The following is a 23,362-nucleotide window of genomic DNA, read 5'->3' on the forward strand; positions in this document are numbered from 1 at the left end:
AAAAAGCTCATACATCACCCCTGGTATTATTAGTAGACCATAGTATCAAAAACTGCAATGCCAACCACGACTCAATGAAAGGCCTGTCTTTGCTCTTGGCATGATGATCCGGCATGAGAGCAGAATTATTAATTATTAAAAAAGGAGAATCGTCATGGAGATTCGAGTGTATTTAGTGTAAATGTGAACTCTATGGGTGATACAGCACATGAAATCCTGCGTTGGAAACGAGTGCTATATGTTCCTTGGAATCCAGTATTTCTATAAAGTGCCAGCGGTCCTTCCCTAAGGATTCTGCAACATGCCCTGCAATATGAGACACATGTTCTTGTTTTAGATAGCAAATATTTACAAAGCATCAGGCCAAGGAAAATGTTTCGCTGCACAAAAATAAGTTAGGTGGCAAATACTTGTGGAATTGACGTTTCGCCTCTGAATTTTCGAGAATTGTTTACATTTTATGTTTTAGTTTCTTTTTTCTTTTCTTTTCTTTTTTTTCAAACTATGCAGAGGGCCAGAGATGTGCTCAATGAAAGAAATAACAGTCAGCGTCAATTACTGAATAATGAAAACAAAGGTCAGCATTTAGATTGATAACATCAAAATAAATGACTTAGTATTTGGTTTGCGGTAAGAAAAACCAAGGTCATATCCCCCGAGCATGCCAAACACAGCACAACTTTGTGATACAAATTTAATAATTAACCTTCATACTATTCAGTTGAACTGTCCTCTAAACTTGCCAAACAATCATCAAATTAAAAGTTTTAATTACACATTTATATGTATTTGTATGTTGTTTTTTGTGGTGTGCAATTGTGAGATAATCGGAGGAAAAAAAACCCGTCGTTCCTTAAAAGTTTCGTCATCACAAAAACACGCTGAATCTGTGTGCAAAAGAAAAATACTGCATCTCTACAGATGGAGCCCTACTTTACTTGGGAGTACAGTGGGCTAATGCAAATTTTTAAACCAAGAGTAAACTTTTCCTTAACTTGAAAAGACAAGCAGGAGCAACAGCTAATACCACTGCTCTTTGAAAGTGCTGACTCACATTTTACCCACTGGCTAATGACAAGTAGTGTGCTTTTATAACACTTACAAACTTGACAAAACATCCAAATACATTCCACGCATTCCACCTCCTCGATACTAATACCCGGCCTGCATAGTTGATATGTTACAACAAACACCTGCGATAACGGATCAAAGAGACGCAACGAGACACCGCCAGGGGAAAAAAAGTGTGTGTGTGTGTGTGTGTGTGTGTGTGTGTGTGTGTGTGTGTGTGTGTGTGTGTGTGTGCATACATGCATGCTGATGGGTGTGGATGTGCAGGATGATTCATTTTGGGAATAGTCATGTGCTGCCTGTACAGAGCAGGGGAGGTGGCAGGCAGGCCAAATTTGCAGTGTAGGTGTGTGTGTGTGTGTGTGTCTGTGTCTGTATGGGTGTGTGAGAGTGTGAGAAGGCACCTCTTTCAGAGGAAGACAGGTGGCCATGATTTACAGTCTCTTACAGGAATCGCCCCCGTCTGTCGATTCTGTGAGAGCCAATTAGAACGCAGTACAGATGCGTGCATGCACACACACACGCACGCACACATACACACATACAAGTACACACGGACACACACTACTCAGTCCATCTCATACATACACATACAGACAAACTAATCAACATAGGTAGACAAAAGTACAAAATAGAATAACTGCTGTCATAGACACATCTCCGTGCTGCGTTGAAGACGTTCGTGAGTTAGTGGGTAAAAAAAAAGAAAAGAAAGATCCCGGGAGAAGGAGGACAAATCCATGCCGAAAAAAAGACCCCCTACAAACTCTCGACCAGTTCTGAAGACAGCCTTCTGTAAATAGACACTGATTTTCATTGCGTCACTGCTTTTCCCTCATTCTGTCTCTCAACAGTCACACACACACACACACACACACACACACACACACACACACACACACACACACCCAGCCTGGTGCTCCGCTCCTCTCCCTCTCTATGCTTCTGTCTCCTACACACCCATATACACAGAGCGACACACACAGAGAGAGAAGCGCGCCACACACACGCACACACTTAAACAAAAACACACAGTCTCACACCCCTGAGCCAGCCGTTCATTTCTCACTCACACCCTCAACTCTTACCCAGCTCTGCTCTCCCTGCTCACAGGCAGACAGGAGCAGCGTGCCAGCCAGTTTGAGGAGCTGAGAGAAGGAGAGCAGCAGAGAGAGAGAGAGGGGGGGAGAGAGAGAGAGAGGGAGGGAGGGGGATTAAAGGGGGGAAAGGTAGGCAAAAAGCAGAGAGCGCTGCTCCCCATATGCACGGGGCCGTCGAACACGCCGTCGCCCCCTCCGAAGCCTCCTGACTCATGGGAGCCGCGGTGCCCCATCCCCCAGAGAGCCCGGACGAGCTGCCGAACCACACATAGAGGAGGGAGGGAGGGAGCCGGAGACGAGAGGAGTTAAGAAGTGGAGAAGAGAGGAGGAGAGAAAAGTGGGGGTGGGATGGTAGGAGTTGGGGTGGGGGGGGGGAGGAAAAAGTGGAGAGGAGAGGCAAGAAAGCCACAACGGTAGGCTGTCCCTCTCGACTGTTGTGCCGTGATGACGTCGGCAGGCATGTGACCCAGGCTCTCCAGTGACAGCACATGGAGGGCAGGAAAGAGACGAGTTTTAAAGCTGGTGCCTTTTGGGTTGTGTGAGGGCTCTGCTCGCCTCCCAAACAACCACAGAACCACAGACGTGCGGCTCGGGGTTGGTGTTTGAGGGCGACCTGGAGTGTAAATGGTTAATCGTCGCGGGCCGGAACCAGTCACAAGGACGGCACTAAGCGAGTAAGTACGTTCCAACCACACTCGCCAAGCAAGCAAGTCCGACACCATCTGATCTATCCGCAAAGGCGATATTTGCCTCTTCATTTTTTTTTTCCTATAAAACCAGACCTGGTTGTTACTTGTGGTCATCCAAATAGTTGATACGAAAAAGCATTTCTTGTGGATGGCTTTTCCTTTTTTTTTTTTTTTTCAAAATTTTTTAACATCTCCATGACATGCTGCGTGCTCTTGGTTTAGGACGTGTCAGGGGTCAAGGAAACCGCAGAGGAACAAAAGTGGGGCTTGCTGCAACCAGAGGCGGCTATGGCATCTAACAGCCTTTTCAGTACAGTGACACCATGTCAACAAAACTTCTTCTGGGGTGAGTACCGACTCCTTCTCTGATTACTCTGTCGGGGATGTTGCGTCTGGAGATGGGTTTGCATTGGGGTTAGGGGCTCGGGTCATGGATCAGGCTCTGGGTCAGGTGTTTTGATGAGGGTTTGGGAAGACGCGCTGGGTTTTTCTACGGATGAAGGGTGAAGACTTTGGATCAGTGTTTTTTTGGGGAATTGGAGCTCGGGTCCAAGCTGAGTGGAAGAGATCAGCTAAGGTCATTGAAGACCCCAACATCAGCATAGGTTTTTCCTGGTGCATGAAGGAGCCAACTTTCATCAAGGATTTTTTTTTTTTTTTTTTTTGCGGTGTGCAAATTATATTAAAAGAAAAGGGGAAAAAAGACCCTTCAGTGCATTTTGCTATCCCGGTATTTACTCTGTGTATTGTTTGTAAATATTTGCGAGAGGGCAGATGACATGTTTGTGCAACGTAGCCCTACATTTACAAAGCGATGCCATTGCGGAACCAAAAACAAAAGCACGGGTGATATTTTTGACAAACATAAACAGACGCTGTGCAAGAGAGTTTACAGTTGAGCATTGAAACAAGATGTACGATACGAGGCTTGTTTGGCCTCTAGGGTTTGTGCTGGGTGTCTGTGTCAGCTCTACGTACATAGAGAAGACGTAGTATTGATCAGCTAGCCAAGAACGCTCCCCTGAACTTTGTGAACTTGATCCTACAGGTCTCCGTCTATACCCTATGTCGCACACAATAGACACACATCCACCCAGCCTGGAGCCTCAATGTCAAGTTCAAAACTCAACAATTCATAATTGGACTTCCCGTGATTTATTCAGATTCATCACATGTCCCATTCCAACTAATTGTTTCTCTGTAGGTGATTTCATGAACCCTACACGAAGTCGTTCAGAGATATGTATCCAGAGTCTTCAGAGAACTTAAAGTGGTATCTTCTGGTTGTTTTGTGTTTCAGAGGTTTACTGTAAATTGACAGCATCCAATTATTGTGTTGACTGAACCTTGACACACCCTTATGTACTTTTTCATATTTTATTCAAACTCTTACACCAAGTACCGCTTTTGCCATCTGCTTGACGGAGCAAATTTTTAGGAGATATCTCAAGTGTCAGTGTTGAACTTATGATGGTCAAATATCTCTGAAGGCCAGCAGGAATGTTGTAATTTGTGGCCTCGGCGCCGGGTCTGGTGCTATGATCACTTCTCTACACAATCTAACCTGATCGCTTATACAGAAAATCGGGGGCAAAATAAAGGATGCTTTACAGTGTAATTACCAGGTGAAAATCGAAATTTAAATCGAAACGATTTCATGCCCACGCTGCGCAGGCGGAGGAGGACAGAAGCTCAATTTAGTGGGTTCCTCCTCTCGTTTCAGTCCATAACCTCTCGCTGCTCCGTCCAAATCAAATGTTTAAAAGATGTTTTTTAAGAAGTCGTAGGGAACGCTCCGTGGTCAGGCACAGCTGTGCTCGGCTCGCTCTCCCCGGCTGCAGAGAAGCCCGGTGGCTTAATGTGCTCTGAAAGCCAAGGGACAGTGAGCTGCTTTTACCAATCACCACCACCTATTACCACGTTAACCCCTGACCTCTTAGTGTGTCTCTGGGGTTGGACCATGAGAGAGCGTGAAGAGGACTAGCGCCGCAGGAAATTGGAAGCATGCTGTAACACAGGCGGCGAGGGAGATGGAGAGAGACAGAGAGACAGAGAGAGAGACAGAGAAAGAGAGAGAGAGAGGGGCAGATGTGTGCTGATGTTGAGGATGTGAAAAAGATGATGAAAGGCAGTCAGTGGTCAGTCTGCTCAAAGTATTTTTCATCGTTTTGCTGATCAGTGACCAAACGAAGTGGCTGTTTGGCGTCGTTACCTCTTGGGAGATAATTGATTAGGAAATAATTGTTACAGCAATTAGGCATGCATCCTCTTGCATAGCCCATTCTGAATGTATAGCAGAAGACCTCTAAAGACACTGGTGGTTCATATTTACTGAGTTTTTGGCAAATCTTAACAACTTGTGTATGTTCTGTTTTCGGATATAGAAAAGAGGGGGGTAACAAGAATGAGTGAAAATTACACCGGACTGTACTTTCACAAACTTTATAAACCCCAATTGGAGTTTGACTTTCAGGTAAATTCAGGTTTTAACACAATGAATTTGACACGTTTTACTTGCCATTCATCTTGAGTTTGGTGTGGCCTACTGAAAACAATTTGATTTTGTCTCTTTTTTTTTGCCAGCTGTTTACAAGTCTTATTGAATTGAGTGGATAAAATGACCTAATGTGGCCTCTAATTAGAATATCTTTTATGGTGCTGCCATTCTCATGTTTACCCTGGATGGGTTTGTACTACTTTGTTACACAGCTGCAGGGAAGACAAGCGGTCTGAAAATATTGTTTTGTTAGTAAGAAAGCCACATTACCCGAGTCCCATAGATTTGTGTTTCAAGGACATTTTTAATTTAGGCCTGAGTGTACATTCCCAGTGATAAATTGAGCAGACTTGAGAGAGAAGGCAAGTACTCCTATTGAGAAAAGGGCTCATTAAAATTTGTCTTGGCATTCAGATCAAGCAATTTTCATTTTAATTGCCTTGAATACATTTTTATAACATCTCATTCTGGCAGATGGGGAGGGCAAAATAATCTTCAACATGTGTGGCACCCGCTCAACCATGATGCCTCTCTGGGGAACATTTTAATGCCTTTTTTTTTTCTCTATTACAAACTTAATTACATAAAGACAATTAAGTGGTGGGACCAATTATCGTTTCGTAAAGTTGCATGTGCAGGAAAGGGGGGGGGGTAGAGAAAATTGCTTACACAGGCAGTCCCCAAATCAGCAGCAGGATCAAACGAAAGCGGCGTGATGTGGGTAAATATCTGAAGACTCGGGGTGGAAAACTTTGCCCCCCCCATCACCACCGTCGCCACCCCCCCCCCTCCCTCCCTCCCTCCCTCCCTCCCTCCGATCCCTTCCAAACCCCAAAAGAAAATGTCAGATAATTTGCAGGGAAACCCTATATGTATTTGAGAAAAGGGAGCTTCTGTTGCATAAGCGCTACCTTTAGATCTAACCACAAGCCTGCATCGCGGAGACGCGAGGAGACATCTTAAAAGTGAACCAGACACACTCCCTCCTCCCCGGCCGGGGCGAGACGTGAAGCCCACTCATCAATAGGTAATTTGAAAATGCCAGCGGGGAGGAGGGAATCGCAGCACTTCACTGGCTGCTACTGTGCGAGGAGGACTCTTTCCCTCACCCGAGCCTCAAAGGAACTCTATTTAGCGCTACTTAATTGTACCTCTGAGGCAAACATGTTATTTAATCCCAGCAGGGTCGTATTGATGGAGTAAAGTGTGTGTGTGTGTGTGTGTGTGTGTGTGTGTGTGTGTGTGTGTGTGTGTGTGTGTGTGTGAGAGAGCTGCACAGTGGTGAAGGCACCAGCTATTAGGACTTATTACAGCCAGAGGTTTACATTAGTCTTCATAATTCCTGAGGTGGAGACTGTTAATGCGATGACTGTTTCATCAAAGGTCGATTAATTTGTCCGCGTGCTTCGTGTTGTCCACGCTAACGCCGAGCAGCGTGGCGGGTTGTCGGCACTAAAATTTAGGGTTTGGTCTTGTTTTTTAAGCTCTGGATGTGTGTGCCATGGGAGCGCTGTAATCTGCAGTCGTAATGCCCTGAAATATGGCCTGCTGTAAAGGCCGGGAAAGTGGTGGAGAAAAGTTATGTGTGCATGTGGCAGAGTTTAAAAATTATGTAGAGGTATCTGGCTCTTCATAATAAAGCTTCAAAAAAAAAAAAACTCGTAAAATGTTTTCTGGATGCGGAGGGATGAGGATGAATGATTGTCTTATCTTTTGATTAGGTTGATTGAGTTACACTTTACAATAAGGGCACATGAATTAACCAGCAATTAGCATTAACTAACCGTTAATTAACAGTTAATTACCATATCTGGTAATAATTTACTAATGGTGTTCGTCATTTACTAATATTAGTTAGTACCTTAATTAACCTGTAAACCTTTCATAAATGTTAACAATAAACAGTTTTGCTGCACATTAATGCTTTGGCAGAGAAGTAGGCCTACTCATTGAGCATGTTCATCGGATGAATGTTAGGTTTTCCAGACAGGGGAAGAGGTCCTTTGATGCAAGACATTTTTCCTGTTGCGCTGACTGCTGCAATTTGTCGTCTCATCCAGATCAGTCACCCACGGTCTCCAAACGATTGATTCATATTTAATTTCCATGCCTCCGCGTGCCAAATAAAGCACAGAGGGGTTACTGAGACACGGGCGGGAGAAAGCCTCATGGCAGAGTAGGATTACGTGCGCTCTTGTAACATGGAGACTGCGACAACAAACGTGGGCGCAGTGTAAACACTCCCAAGGCACAGTTGTGTTATTATCCCGTGTTTTATCCCGATCAGTGTTAGCTAGTATCCACACGCCGTACCACTAATTACAGTAATACGATAAGGATTTTGGCCAGCTGACTCCGCTTACTGCTAGTTTGCCTCCTTTCAAAGTGCTGTTATTGGGCAGGTTTTAACCACAATCCTCAAAGCAGTGATAATGCCTGGCTGTTGGGCGCTACATTAGGTAGTGTGCTGCGCTTTCGAATCAAGTCAGGCCAAACTTTTCACAAACCGATGATGATGTCTGGTTAAACAGTGTCAAAACTCAACGTGTCGAATGAGAAAACTCTTTCGTAAACTGTGCCATGTTTTCGAGTACCCAGCTGTGATTTTTTTTTTTTGAACTTACCATAATTACCGAGCAACTTCGCACTATCGTGTTAACTGATGAGGCTTTTAATGCAACGCTGTGCTATTTTCACACTTTACAAGATCCTGCACTCCTTCATCCATTTCAATGACATCATGCTGGGCGAATTACAGTTATCCGATATAAGCCCTCGGAGAGGAAGTAACTACCTAACACTTTGGAAATTGGTCGATCTTGGAAGCCGTTCGCCCCCATGAAACGAGACACCAGTATTATATCCCAAAATCCTACACCTCGTTTGCTCTGTTATGCTTCTGTCCGGCATACTTTCTGTTTCGTGTTTCTCCTCCTGTGTCGCTATTAAAAAAGGCATTCTGTTTCAGGAGTTATTTAAGACGGGAGACGAACACATTTACGTCAATGTGTTTATTCAACGGTGACCTCAATGACAGAGCCGATGCAGCCATGTGAGACCGCAAGGAAACTAACCGGCGTCTTGTCCCACTCTTTTTGCTTGCCTGTGAGAGGCTGAGGCGGCTCGGCTTCCTCAGACACGGTCCATATTTCTTTAAGGGGGAAATATGGAGTGTCGAGCCGCCTGGATGTTTGGGTTCGGCCTGTAACGATGTGAGTGAGAGTGCGGCCGCAGCACCTACACAAGGCCTTACCTGTTTCTGCCCCGAGCCGGAGAAAGGGCAGGTCTTTCCCCTTGTTAGTTTAATCTTAAAGGAATGCGGGATCCCCTCCGACTGGGGCAGCGCTCCCAAATGCATGTGCCTACTTTTTTACCAAGTATCAGGTCACAAAGTGAGCGATTTGGGTTAAATGTGCTAGAGCTCCAGTCTGTGTAAGTGTTTCTAGGTCATTTTGATCCTTTTGGAAAGGATTCATCTGCGTTCAGGAGTTTACGGGTGGGATTTGCTGATTTTTCCAAAAAAAAAATTTTTTTTGCAACTTTTTGGTCCCGCCATAATCTCAAAACTCTGGTCTGGTTTGGCCTGACATTACGTTATGCAGTCCTTCAACGTGAGTAGCCCAGGAGCGGCTTTCCGGTGGGTGAAGATGAAACAGGAGGAGTCGAGTGTAACCTTCGGAGGAGGCACACTGAGCGCTCTGACTGCTGTATGATCAATGGCTTGGCAGCAGATCATCGGTACCGTCAGTACACCCTGTTACAACATGTCTTCACACGTGGATCGCCACACTTTACTCTCTAACAAGGCGTAATCATTTATCACTCGCTAAATAGAGAAAGAAAACTGAGAGATGATGGGTATTTTTCCCCCCTTCTTTTTTTTTTTTTGGTAAACATTTTGGTATATGAATGTCAAACAGGTTGCACAGTAGCAGCTTTTTGACCCGTTGGGGAGAATAGAGAGAGTTGGGTAGAGCGTGTCGTAGGTACATGGTGAAGTCTGTTCGGTGTAGATGTAGAGCACGGTGCTGTGTTTTGCACCGTAAGTGCACATGAAGTGGGGGTGGAAGTTCTCAAGGTGTCTGTGACAGGATGATCTGTCCGCTTGATTAATGCTCTCACTCAAGCTGGCACCTGGAACCAATCCCCCCTCCTGCTACCTTCCCCCTTGTGTGTGTGTGTGTGTGTGTGAATTTCAGGCACTGTGTATTCAGAGGGGGGGGGGGTGTTGTAACGAAGCCGCAGGTGGGATTGGGGGAACAGAGAGCACAGGGGAATAAAGGTGTGTGAGAGGAGGGCAACAATAGATGGACATAAAGTACGGTATGGGGTGTCATTAATAGTGTTCAGGCCCCATCTCCTAATTTGCTCGAATTACCTGCCCACACAGCGGCCTCCCGACAGCATAGAGGTGTGAACACAACGGATCAAATACCCACCTGAAAATCAGAGGGCCCGACCACACCCACACACAGGCCTTTTATGGTGAGCTGCCAGCTCCGACCACAGCCAAGAAGGCGAGGGGGGGGGTGCAAGAGTGTGTGTGTGTGTGTGTGTGTGAGTGAGAGAGAGCGAGCGAAACAGGATGTGTGCATGTCCTCCTTCGTTTATGTTCATAACTGGGAAGAGACAGATAGATGGAGAGAATACAAAGAGAAGGATCGGCTTGCGAGGCATGGCATGCAGTAAAGAGCAACACGAGAGACCGTCCCTTTCTAACCACCTCCCGTCTGCTACTGCGGGGGTGGTCATTACACTCTTCGTCTCCTCCCTTCTTCCTCTCCTCCTTCCCCTTCTCTTTCTGCTGCCACCCTACCTCCCCCACTCTCCCACCCTCCCACGCAGGAAAAAGGGTGATGACAAATGGTATGGGGTGGCGTTGCTCGGGCCACCGGTTATCAGACCCAGAGTTACCAGCGCCTCACCACCTGCAAAGCACACATGTGAACACACACACACACACACACACACACACACACACACACACGCACACACACACACACACACACAGAGTCATTGGACATACGCACAGTGAAATAAGATATGCCCTAGAGACGTAGGGGTTGGGGGGACAGTGTGTGTGTGTGTCTGTGTGTGTGTGTGTGTGGGGGGGGGGGGGAGTGGCTAGGCTTTGAACTTGACAGTGGTGCGTGTTAGTGACAAGTCTCTGGGGAGAGGAGGGAAGTCGGCAGTGGCAGCTCTCATTTGTAAAGTGGCCTCCTGAGAGACAGAGCGGGCAAGAGAGGGAAGCAACGAGAATGAAAGAGACGGAGAGAGAGAGAGAGAGAGAGAGATGGAGTGAGAGATGGGGGCACTCTGCTCCATTTGGGGACAAAGGGAACAACGACAGCAGAAAGTGACGAGCAAACACTGGGACAATGAGCTGTAAAGCTCAAGCCTGAATGTGTCTCACTGGGTCTGATCACCAGCAGCTCACGACAGGGTCATGTTTGCAAAATCTGAATACTTTGTTTCCATAAGTAGCGTTTTAACCAGTTCCTACAAGTAGTGAGTGCAATAGTAAAAATAAAATAAATGCAAAAAAAAAATCTTATCCAATCTCAGAAAAAAAAGGCAAGCAACTGAAGTTCAGAGTCGGGCCTTTTCCTTGTTAAAACGTGAACGTCATATCCTTTGGCCACCATGGTTCACTGTTTTGTGCTGATTGTGTGGACATTTGAATGTACATATGTTCACTGATCAAGCCCACCAGTCTCCCACAGCAGCTCTGTTCAGTCTGGCTTTGTGCAGTCTGATCCTCAGTAAAACTTGTCTTGCTCGCTGGCTGAGGCCTGTCACTCATCTGGAAGCTGCTGTCTGCATCTGCTGTACTGTACTCTGCACCTCTCGTGTCTTTGTTGTGACAAAGTTTTCCATCTCTAACTGTTGCTCTGCTCTCTGAACCGTTGTTTTTTTTGCACACACCCCCCCCCCCCCAAAAAAAAATAGGTCTCTCCCGCTTCCTTTCACTCTTGCTTGCTATCTCGCTCTCAGCTTTGGGGCTGAGACCAATAAGAGGCCTTTTCCGCAAACTCGTCCTGATGCTGAATGTGCAACAGAGATCCCAAAGGAGCAGGAATATGGGAATATTTTATCAATGTGATACTCTGAAGACTCTTTCACTCCTCCGTCTTCCTTTCTGTCTTCCTCCCTTGTCGTGAAATTTTAGGATGCTGCAACAATTCTCTCTGTGTGAGGGCGTGAGTGTGTGTATGTATGTGCGTGTGTATGTCTGTGTGTGTGTGTGTGTGTGTGTGTGTGTGCGCGCGCGCGCGTGTGTGTGTGTGCAGAAAAAAAACAGCTCCTCAAAAAGAGCAAACACAATGCAAAGTTACAGCTAAATGACAGGCTAGGAGTCTGGTCTTTTGAATTGTATTGTTTTCTTTTTACTCCTGCTGGGAAGAGCGGGAGGGGGGGAAAGCCCAATTGGGACGAAAAGCGTGCAGTTCAGTCTCAGGGGACTTACTCTTGGCACAAACAAAAATAGGAGACATTTTTGCTGACAAAGGCTTTTCAACACAAGGGGGATTTTTTTTTTTTTTTTTTTTGTAAAGTTGAGATTCTTTTTGTTTTCTTATTCATGACAAAGCGCCCGTTTCTAGAAATGGGAGGGAGGAGGTCTATATTGTTGCCTTGAATTACTGCTCTGTAGCCTAAGAATGTCTGAGGAAAATAACAGACAATGAGGGATGCTCGCTGCTCAGATGAGCTTGGAACACGCACATCCTCTCTCAGATCAATTGTCCATTCAAACATCCACGTCACATTAAAATTGGTAACTTTTATGTCATTGGATCGTGCAAACGACCCCTAGAATATACCCTAATGCTGCCCAAATATCGCTTAGGTCTCTTAGGTTCCAAAACACTGGGAGGGGATCACTAAAGGCCCTATGAAGTTCAGAGCAAACACTTACACCAGCAATTTTTGGAGGGACCCACTCAAACCCACAAACCTACACAAAGACATGGCCTTCACGTACTTCGCAAAGCATCACTTTCATAACAAAGGTATATTGCACACGCGCATGCATTTAGACACTAAACACAACCAAACATACACAGAAAAGTTCATACACACACACACACACACACACACACACACACACACACACACACACACACACACACACACACACAAGCCCTCCTTCCTTTACTGGACCCTGCAAATGCAGCAGAAACAGAAGAGTTGAGCTCCCTAGTAAACAAACACTGAGTAGCAGCTGGAGTCCTCAGTGGGCCTCCAAATTACAGTCTGGTTAACCAGAGTCTCTGAGCCAGCCCCTTAACTGCTACACACACACACATGTGCACATGCACGCCATATACATACATCCACATATATACATCATGTACACACAGACACACATGCAGGTGCTACACGAACTCGCATGTGCACACGAACATGTGCACATACACTCACATGTGCATAAACACACATATTCACATGGCCATCAGATTCCATTGGGAGCCCGTCTCCATTCCAGTCTAGCCAAGGACAAGGTAGACAGGGGTGCAGAGGTTTTTATGGACACCGGGCGAACAGTGGCTCATATACACCGAACATGGTCAAAAATGTGGGAAAAGAGAGATGGCGAGGGAGAGCGAGAAAGACAGCAAGTGGGGTGGGGTGGGGATGGAGAGAGGAAAGCACACCCTATGGGCCTATCATAAATTTTACCCCACCATCAGCTTCGCAGTGTGAGGTGATTACACGATAAAAAAAGAGCGCTGTATTAAAACATGGTTTTATTGTTTACAGCTTTTTCTGTTCTCTACCTGTTTTATTGGACTACGGCACGTCGTACTGGCAGGACAGGTGGTTGCTTATCTGAATGGCGGATCACAGACCGAGAATTGGATTTTGGCGTTACCTTGCAGTCAGAAGTTAGATTATTATGGTCATTTTGCAAAGAATGATGTGTTTGTCCATTATTAATAAACTAGAACTCACACTGTGATGGACTTCTTTAAAGAAAAAAAAGGGATGAGTTTGAATTGTGAGGAGCTTATGTAATCGTTTAGCTATCTGTGAGTTCTGCAACTACTAAGGACAATTTTCTGTCTCGTGGAGTCGCCAGAATCTATAATGGTGATCTATGACACCATAAAATCCAGCAAACATTTAACATTATCTGTTCGAGAAGGATGATTCACGGTGAATCTCATGCTTCTACGGTGAAAGAGTATTCCAAGCGGACAATTTAATTGTCAGTCTGAGACCACATCCCAGCAACCCCACTGCCAGAGAGAGATTTTTATGTGCGAGATGTTCAGATTCCCGACTTTGCCATAATGCAACACCGCAAAATGGATCATATTTGAAGGACACTGTTTCACAATGTAATTGATGTTCCCCGTGGGACTGAGCTGTCACTGAGTCTCACTGCTCAGGAGTCAGCCTTGTTTTAACGTCCTTAAGTAGGCGTCATCTGCGTCTCGGAGAGGGGGTAAACAGACACACCATGGAACAGCCCTGTCCCGGAATAACCGGGGAATTTTGACTAGTGGGAAAAAGCAGGGTCATGGGTCACATGATCGGACAATAGTCATTCATCTGCTGTGAAATCATGTTTTCCCTCCCAAAATCAACTTTCTTTAGTTCTTTTTTTTTTTTTTTTTTTTTACTTTGGTAAACCGCTTTCTTCTGTTTGAAAGATGAATGGAACTGATTTGTCTGAGGACATCTCTGCCTGGAATCCATGAAAGCAAACTTCATCCACCCTTCGCCTGCCCATTTTTTCACCCCCATCTTGGTGTGAGTCATCACTGACCAGTAGCCTAATAGCCTCTCTGTAATTACAGGCTAAGGCTTGCAGGCAAAGGTCCACCTCTGGGTGATTTGGATCAGCCCCGGCGGCTTGTCAGTTAGCCTCATTAACTCACACTGCACGCTCCACTGGGATTTTGGGTGGGCCTCCAGAGGCATCGGGCATCCGATGCAGGGCCCTGTGTCGGGGGCCTCTCCAACTCCTAGGGATCACACAGGCCAAAACTCCTCCAGGCCATTCTGACATCTAAATGCTGTGGAATTCAATCTAGTGTGTATGGCTCCGGGTTGGAGAGTTCAGGCTCAGCAGGTTGGAGCGGCTCCACGTTGAATGAGAGGGAGCTGGATGATGATCAGGAAGAGATCAGGGGGAGACAGAGAGAGGTCCAAAACCCTCAGAAGTTGAGCGCTGTTGCTCGATGCGCGCTTGGCGCTGTGGCTGCTTGTGGTGCCTGTCCAGTACCTTTTCAAAACCATTTTCATTTCCTGTTTATCTGATTGGCTGCTCGCTGAACAATGTGGACACGCTGACTTTTTTTTTTTTTTGAGAGTGGACGTTTATGTTGATGTTGATCACCCTGATGAAACAGAGCAGCGCGGGAAACCAATGCCAGCCAAACTTCAAGGAGAGGCTTTTGACAAGGGCTTTGCTTATACTGTCTCTATATAACCATTTCCATGATAACATACACCGCCCATGGTGACAAGGCGTCCAAGCTAAACAGATATATACACAACACCGTTTAACTCTCCAAGAAATATAAAGATATGCTGTATGTAAAATTAGCATACGTTATATTTCCAGGCGTGGGTTTACAGCTCTACAGTTAAATGTTTATGTCTGTGTGCAACTGGGCATCCACAGTTGAGCATTTTCTCCCGTTCAGTGCTGCCTTTCTATACTGTCATTCCTCACATTGGCTTGGACTTGGACTTGCACCTGGACATTCCTGCACCCTTTGTAAATGCATACACTCAACAGTAACAGCCACATACATCCTTGCCCCCTGTCACTCGCCTTCCTTTTCCTCTTGTCTCGCTCCCTTCCTCCCTGGCTCCGTCGCTCACACCCTCCGTCCTTTCTTACCTTCCTCTGGATGGAGAGAAAGTCTGGGGTCAGTGGAAAACGGCCGAGTGACAGCTGATAGCCCCCCTGCGAGCACCTCTCTGGAGCGCTGCCTACTTGCCTCTCTCTACATAGTCACTCTATCCATCTTACCCGTGCGTCCTTACCTCACATAAATCATCCTCAATCTACTACACGGATATGGAGAACAGAGAGAAATCTCCCCCCTATAAATCTGGTATTAGTTTTACCTCGCATAATGAATATGGGGCTAAACGGTCCTGGATACATGAGAACAGCATGTCATGCAGATGTACTATAAATATTTTGAAACTAGCCGGCTAGTTCGCAGAGGGGAAGTAGACCAATGAAATACACAGAGGAAGAGGAAAGTGTAAAGTGGAATGTTGGCCCAGCCCAAGTGTCTGTATTGTCTTTAGCACCTACAGAGGTTCTCCGTCCAAGACAAACGCTCTTTACTGGGTTCCCGTTCCCAGCTGTGGTCCTGTACCACTCCTGGATACGCTGGGTTTCCTTCCAGACGGGCCGTCAAACTGGCCTCCAAGGAGCAGGCTCATTGTTTGATTAATTGCACGATCGGACCTGATTGAGTGATAGATGGTTTTAAGGGAAAACCGGTACGGCTTACGGGCACCTGGGGACCAAATCTGGGGAAAAGCCACCCATGGGAGGTTTGGCTCGGTGGAAAGCCTGAATTAAAGTGAGGGACTAATAAAAGCACAGCTAATGACACAAAGGGCTGGGTGAGACTGTGCTCCTGGATATGCCCGGCGATGATGATGGTTTGTTGCTGTAGGAAAAGTGAATATAGAAATACACACATACTGTTAAGACGCGGCACAAAGATATGAAATAAAATGTGTGTGGGCGAGTGCGCCCACACACACATACAAGGAAACACAAGCACAATCCCTGCCGCACACACACACACACACACACACGCACAAATGAGTGGAAACTCTGAAATCCCCCTCTTTGGCATGTTTCTGGACCCAGTTCTGGGCACTGTCACTCTATCCCATCAAAGAGCCACACAACACATAGACCCTTACTTACTTACTTACTTACACACACACACACACACACACACACACACACACACACACACACACAGAGTTACACACAATTACAGACAAACTGACACACACACTGTGTGCCGGGACAGCAGGTGGTGTGTGACACGTCAACATCTGAAGGTTCCCTGGCAGACAGCGAAAGAGTCTCAGCTCTCTGCCTTAGTCGCTCAGATCTATCATTGGGTCTCTTTAATGGCAGCCTTCATCACATATTACTACTTTATTTTCTCCTCTCCCTCTCCCAACCCACAGAAGTTCCTTTTTTGTTCCTATTTTTAAGTACAAGTGATCTCAATTAGGGACCTCCATGAAGGCGGTAGGCGGCAGACAGTCAGAGCAATAAGAGCAGAGAGGAAATTGTCTTTATACCCCCCACCCCTCCTCCCTCCGCCACAAGCAGTGAGCAGCCACCCCCTCAGTCACTCCCACTCTCCTCTGCTTTCCATGCTGCTCCCTCTCTTGCTCTCTGTCTCTCTGCCATTTCAAGAGTGAAATATTAGATGAAACCGGACACAGAATATACCCTCTCATTATCTTCCTCTCTCTCTCTCTCTCTCTCTCTCTCTCTCTCTCTCTCTCTCTCTCTCTCTCTCTCTCTCTCTCTCTCTCTCTCTCTCTCTCTCTTTCTAGCTCCCTATGGAGCAAAGGGATAACTGATGGTGTTAGGTTCATTCATCCCTGGCCACCTCTTAAAAAAAAAACAAGCCTAATCACACCTCCTCCAAATACAGTCACATGAACACTCACACAGGAACACATGCGCGCACACACACACCACTCACAACATGCCCATCCTCATTCTGGTGGTTCACTGTGACGTCACGGGCTCAGTGACAAACAGTCATTTTGGGCTTAGCTGTGATCTTGAATCAGTGTATGGATGTATGTAGGGGAGGTCATGTTGATGAGGTAAGCGGAGTGGGGTTTCAGGCCGCCATTATTTTCCTTTGCCCTGCTGCATGGGTGGCTGGCTGGTTGACCAGCTTGCTACCTGGCTGACTCACTATGATACCCTGGTTGGCTTTGTTGAGTGGCTGGTTGACAAACTGGCTGCCAGACTAGAAGTCTGGTTACAGACTGACTGATAAGTGGCCTGCTTAGGTTGCTGGTTGACTTGTTGGCTGCACGGCGGCTAGTTCGATAGTGGACTGGCCGGATATCTGGTTTTCTGGAAGTTAAGGTGGAAGGGCAGCTAGTTGGCCGCCTGAATGGGTTGGTTGGCCGGCTGATCATCTGACCAGTTACTTGGCCTACCAAATGGTTTGGCTGGCAGGCTGGTTGGCCGGCCTGCCAAACATGGAAACATCCCGTTAGAGCTGAAAGCCTGGGCTTCGTCACAGCCCTCTTCTAGAAAGCTATAATTAAGTGTCTTGAAAAATGCACCACTGTGAAATGGAGCCCTAATCCTGAGTCTTAAGTGGCTGTACTTTTCCTCTTCAGCGATGAGAGTATATGCCGGAGAGATGGGGAAGGCGAGGGGCAGGGAGAGAGAGTACACCCATTCTGTACTTCACATTTCTGTATGTGCAGGGCACACTTTCTTAAGTCCGACCTGAGTGTTTGTGTACATGAACTTTCTGCTGTGCATCTGTGTGCAAAAGTGCGGAGTGTTTGCATTTGTGCAAGTGTGTGTGCGCGCACGCGTGTGTGTGTGATATGTCCATATGGGTAGTATCCTTGCTAAGTCTGATGGACGGACTCTTTATTTACATTTCACCATCAACAGGGAGCGCTGTGTGTCCTGTCATCTTCCCTAATGAGGTGTGGCCAATAATGAGGGTCTGTCAGCCTCATTCTTCCCTTTCTGTGTGTGTGTGTGTGTGTGTGTGTGAGAGAGAGAGAGAGAGAGAGAGAGAGAGAGAGAGAGAGAGAGAGAGAGAGAGAGAGAGAGAGAGAGAGAGAGAGAGAGAGAGAGAGAGAGCTCTAAATAAAGGGGCCAATAGACATAAGGAGAAGCAGGGAGAGAGAGAAAGAAAGATCCTCTGTTTTGGTTACTTGGCTGACAAGGTCAAACACATCCAGTGATGTGTCTCCCTTTGTGTATGTCTATGTAAACATGCATGTAAGTGTGTGTGTGTGTGTGTGCACGTGTATGTGTGTATTGTGTGCATGTTTGTCTATTTGTGCCGGTTGCGTTGCGTCTCTCCGCGTCCTTGTCATTCCCACTGGAACAGCAACAGAAACATTTGTGAACACGCTTGATGTCTCAGCGGCGAAATTAGTCAGCAAATGTCAGCTGAGCTGGGTTTTATTGAAAACAAATAATTGAAACTGAGCGGCAGAACGGGCAGAAATACAATATTACCATAAATCATAAAATGAACATTCTCTGCTGTGTGGTATGATGTGGTTCCTCACTGTTAGCGACTTCTCCTACTGTGCAGTGTTTCCAAGCCAGTGTAACACAGTAGATGAATAATACCAGCGGTGCAAGAAAAGAGCCAGCTGTGCAGCAGAGAGAGAGAGCAGCAGTCCTTTCCATTAAAACACCAATGTGCTCTCTCTCTTTTCTTCCCCTTGCATTCAATATTATCTCTGTTTAATATTTAGTCTGCAGATAAATCAATGATCAGTCATGAGCAAAATGTCAGATTTTTTTTTTTTTTTTTTGGATGGGGCCAACCTTCACATTCAATCTCAGGCTGGTTGCAGGCTGGGTGAAAACCGGTACAGCGGCAAGTGTTTTTTTTTTTTTTTGACTGAATGGTGTACGCTGGGCACGTTAACACCCTCTCCGCTGTCTGCCTCACATCTCCAGGACATCAAACGGCGGAGTTAAAAGCTGCAAACGGGGCTTGCCCTGTGTACCTCTGCATGACAGAGAGGCAGGCGGCGGCGGGCCTTGCAGTGTGAAATGCGGGGCCCTGTCCTGCAGAGAGCTGCAAGACAGATGCAGGATGTACAGCGGAGAGGCAAAGCGGAGTCAGATGTGACAAACACTCTTTGATGAGCTGAGCTTGTCAGGGCTTAAGTCACGACTACACTGGAGTGGAAATGGGGGGTGGGTGGGCTTGGGGCCTGTGTAGCGCTGATGAAAATGGGGTGGGTGGGTGGGGGGAGAGGGGGGGGGCTCTTGCTGCCTCTCGTGGGACAATTACAGAAAATAAGACTGATTAGTTGGCCGTAAATATTGCAGTATCAGTTCACCATGAATATGTAATAAAGCCGATTGCGTCAATGAAATTGTTGATGTGAAAACGATCTGCTCTCCGATGTTTGTTTTACTGCTAAACCCCCCCCCTGAACGAGCGGCTCCAAAATTAAAAAAAATTCCACTGCAACGATTCAAATGAAATCAGCGCACAATAAATATGAATTAAAGTTGATTAGGTTGATCGGGATATGATTTGAGATCAGTCTCCGCACGGATGTTTCTTTTATTCCCCCAAAGTGTACAAATAAACAGTCCCAGAGAGAAATCCCCACCGTGACTTTTAGGATGTTTTCCACGTTACTCCAAACGTGTCCAGCGGTTTAAAAACAAACAAAAAAAAGAAGAAGAAGAAAGAAATGATATTATCAGAAGGGAAACTTTACCCTGTTGGGATCGCAAGGCTCCACAGTTCCTGAGAGTCCATGTTTATCACTATTACAGATTTAATTACAACGATCCATATTTATTCATCCATAAATTGTGAGCTGATCTTTAAGAATGTTGGACAATGTGAACCATATTTCTGGCGTTTGGGGCACTGCGAGGGGAAGTGTAACTCAATCACTCTTTTTTTTTTTCTCCTCCCGTCCACATGACGAGGTGCCAGATGCGTGTCAGTGCTTTCAGACTTTATATATATCCCTCCCACATCCTCACACTCACACACACACACACACACATTCTCCACTGGCTCCCTCACCTCACACACCGAGTTGCATGCGTGCACGCACACCCCAACGTGCACGCGTGACTATATACATTCATACACAGATGAAATACAAGAAGTCGAGTTATTCAGGTACTTTGGCTGTAACACTGTAACGTTAAACGTGTTTTTTTGTTTTTTTGTTTTTTTTTTGTAAGTTGCCCATAGCTATATACATTTCAAGCTATAACTGTGCGAGAGCACACTTTGCAAAAACTCAGCGGGATTCAAATAACCTGACAGCTGTGCCTCTTAGTAGTAGTCTCTTTCATTCAGAAATAGGCGCCGGGTATCAAAGGCATTTGTCATAAAGTCAGTGCAATAAAGCCTGTTTGGGAGCAAAGAAGAGGGAAGGCAGACCGGCCGTGCACATGTTGTGGTGTCACAGGGCTCTTGTATGATGTGGCGCTCCCTGCGACTCGCTGGGTGACTGATGGCTAAAGCTAGGCGAGGCTGTGGGGGGGCCTGCCGGGCTTCTGGCGTGAGCCGACGGAGCTGTGATGGGGCGAAGAGGGGCCGGTTGAGATGCAGAGTGTGTGTGTCAGAGCTCAGAGAGGGTAGAGGATGCCCTCTACAGTAGACATGATGAGAGGGACCGGCAGAGCGGCCCTGCTGCCTGAGACATGTGCACGGCTGCTGTTGTGGAACCCTGAATGTGTTGGCACACAACTATACTGTAACCAGAATTAATTCATTTATTTGAATTTGATATTTCTTTTTAAATGCTGATTCAAAACCAGTTTCACTTCTTCTTTCTTTTTTTTGTTGTTGCACTTTTGGCTTAAAGATGGTTTCATTAACCACTTTTGCAGTTTTGTATCGCTTTAGTTAATGAATAGCTTCTTGCAAAAAATCCGAGTGAAATCTATCTTGTGCTTTAAATTCTGAGCAAGGTGGCCCGTATAGTCCTATTCATCACAGAGGCGCTGGCTTTAAGAAGTATGAATTTATTTATGCATTAAATCTGCATATTAAAATGAGATTAGGTCCGAATGTGAAACAATTTTAATGCTTCGTGCTTTCTTCAGCAATTCCAGGTTCCATTTATCATTATTTATCGGGTTATTGGTTGCCATCTGTTGCACTTGGTTATAATAAATTCTGATGTGCCACGTTTAAAACGTATATGTGATTTATTTATAAGAAGGGGGGGAGTAGAGAATCAAAATGTGAATTTGGGTTTTCAAACAATCTAAGAAGCAGTTGGCCAATCACCTTTTTTTTGTAATGGCCTACCTGTCTTCCGTATATACCTGCATAACTGCGTTACCCGGCGACCGAGCGAGACTCTACCTGACTCATGCTCTCCGGTGACTCATTGGCTGGCGGGCCGCGGTAACCTACGGTAGTTCTGTATTAAGGCTCCGCTCTCCCAATGATCCTCAGCAGACGCGCGTGCCGCACAGCCCGATGATGGCCTGACTCACGCGGCTGCAATCAAAAATGACCGCTTCCAAAGTCAACACGAGCGCGCGGACTAACCAGGGGAGCGGTGATGTGCTGGTACGTATAGGCTGCTTGTAACGCCTCATGTGTCCTTCCCGAACGACCCTGCGGTGCATGCGTGAAACGTGTAGTATCTTTTCCTTTCTTTCCTTTCTTTCTTTTCATCCGCAGACAGAATGAATAACCTGCCCGCTCCGATCGCCGGCCGCACGTCACGGGCGTGATGGATTATAGTGGTCGCAGCAGATCTGACTCGAGACACCACGTGTTGGAGTCGCATCAGCGCAGTATAATTGCCGGGGCGCTGGAGCTATATAAACCACAAAGGCTGAGCACACGGGAAACCCCGGCCTCCAAAACACTAACCACATTTACGGCTACAGAAACCCGTCTCGTTTTTCCGCCTCCTTCATCTCACCGGCGATGATGACCCCCCCCCTTCTTTCATCAACCGTTTTTTTAACCCCATAGTGTGTGCTAAATGTGCGCTTCGGCCGCGTGTGATTTGACGGCAAAAAAATTTTGGGATTAACGGCGACTCGCGGGTTATAAATAGTATTGTTAAATCTTATTAAACGGCAGCGGTGTATTAGTTAGGTACCTTATTGCTCTGGACTCTGGAAAAGTTTGCGTGTGTGCGTGCGTGTGTGTGTGTGTGCGTGTGCGCGCGTGTGTGCGCGCAGCCTGCGGGCTGTGAGAGAGAGCTTTCTAGTTTTGACACAAAGACTTCAATGACGCACCTGGAGCAGCATGCGCTTTGACTTTAAGGTATCGGAGAAAGGCTAAGCTTTTTATTTATTTATTTATTATTTTTTATTTTATTTTGGGGGGGGTGAGGGGCGGTCCAACGACATTTGCCTTTAGAGACGCTCTACCATCGCAAATTACTTGATTATACTTTTTTCTTTTTTCTTTTTTTTTCTTCCCATTTATAACCTCACACGAACGATTACGCCTGCGGTTTTTTTTTTTTTTTGGGTCATGGAAGCTTACGCGGAGAAGTCGAACGCCGACTTTGAAAACGACGTTGTCATCAAACATAAGAAAAAGACACACATCACCGAGTCTATTCGAGGGTGTTTTGTTAGCTGGAGAGTATTCCGTGTCGTTTGAAGGCACCCACCAAAAAAGTCTGCACTAAGTTGGAGAAGGCTTTCGAAACGCCGCGTGCGCTGCGCGTTCGGCGAGTCCCATTTTCCGTTGGCAGATGTGCTGAAGTTTGCGCACCGGTCCGGAGCACCGCGGAGGTTTTCTTTTTTTCTTCTTCTTTTTTTCTTTTTTTCTTTTTTTCTAGCGCGGAGAGATTTTTTCGGTGTGTTTGTCTTTCCCCCACCACCCCCACCCCCACCTCCACCTCCACCTTTTTTCCGCTCATCCAGGCTGTTGTGATGCGCATTCCCGTAGATCCCAGCGCCGGTCGGAGGTTCAGTCCGCCGTCCAGTAGTCTCCAGCCGGTCCCGGGGAAGATGAACGACGTGAGCCCGCCGGCGGGTCAGCCGGACGCGGCCGCCGTGCCGCGGCTGCGCCCGCACGAGAACCGCAGCATGGCGGAGATCATCGCCGACCATCCGGCCGAGCTGGTTCGGACTGACAGCCCCAATTTCCTATGCTCCGTCCTGCCCTCCCACTGGCGGTGCAATAAAACACTGCCCGTCGCCTTTAAGGTAAGCCCCCCCGATCTATCTCCGTGTTATTACCGGTTTCATCCTTGCCTGTGTTGATGACAACTTTTGGAGAAAAAAAAGAGAAGAAAAAAAGAAAAGGTTG

At 46.5% G+C, this 23,362-nt stretch overlaps 1 protein-coding gene across 1 annotated transcript in view; it reads left to right on the forward strand.

Annotated features, from left to right (window-relative positions):
• The first annotated feature begins 3,148 nt into the window (after nt 1-3,148).
• The window catches only part of runx2b (RUNX family transcription factor 2b), a 43,097-nt gene continuing 22,883 nt past the window's right edge, over nt 3,149-23,362 (forward strand). The window contains exons 1-2 of the mRNA XM_056294400.1: nt 3,149-3,206; nt 23,000-23,259. Coding sequence (XP_056150375.1) covers nt 3,149-3,206; nt 23,000-23,259 — 318 coding nt within the window. The remainder of the gene's footprint in view (nt 3,207-22,999; nt 23,260-23,362) is intronic.

This window comes from Lampris incognitus, chromosome 15 (genome assembly GCF_029633865.1).
Source record: "Lampris incognitus isolate fLamInc1 chromosome 15, fLamInc1.hap2, whole genome shotgun sequence".
NCBI lineage: Eukaryota > Metazoa > Chordata > Actinopteri > Lampriformes > Lampridae > Lampris > Lampris incognitus.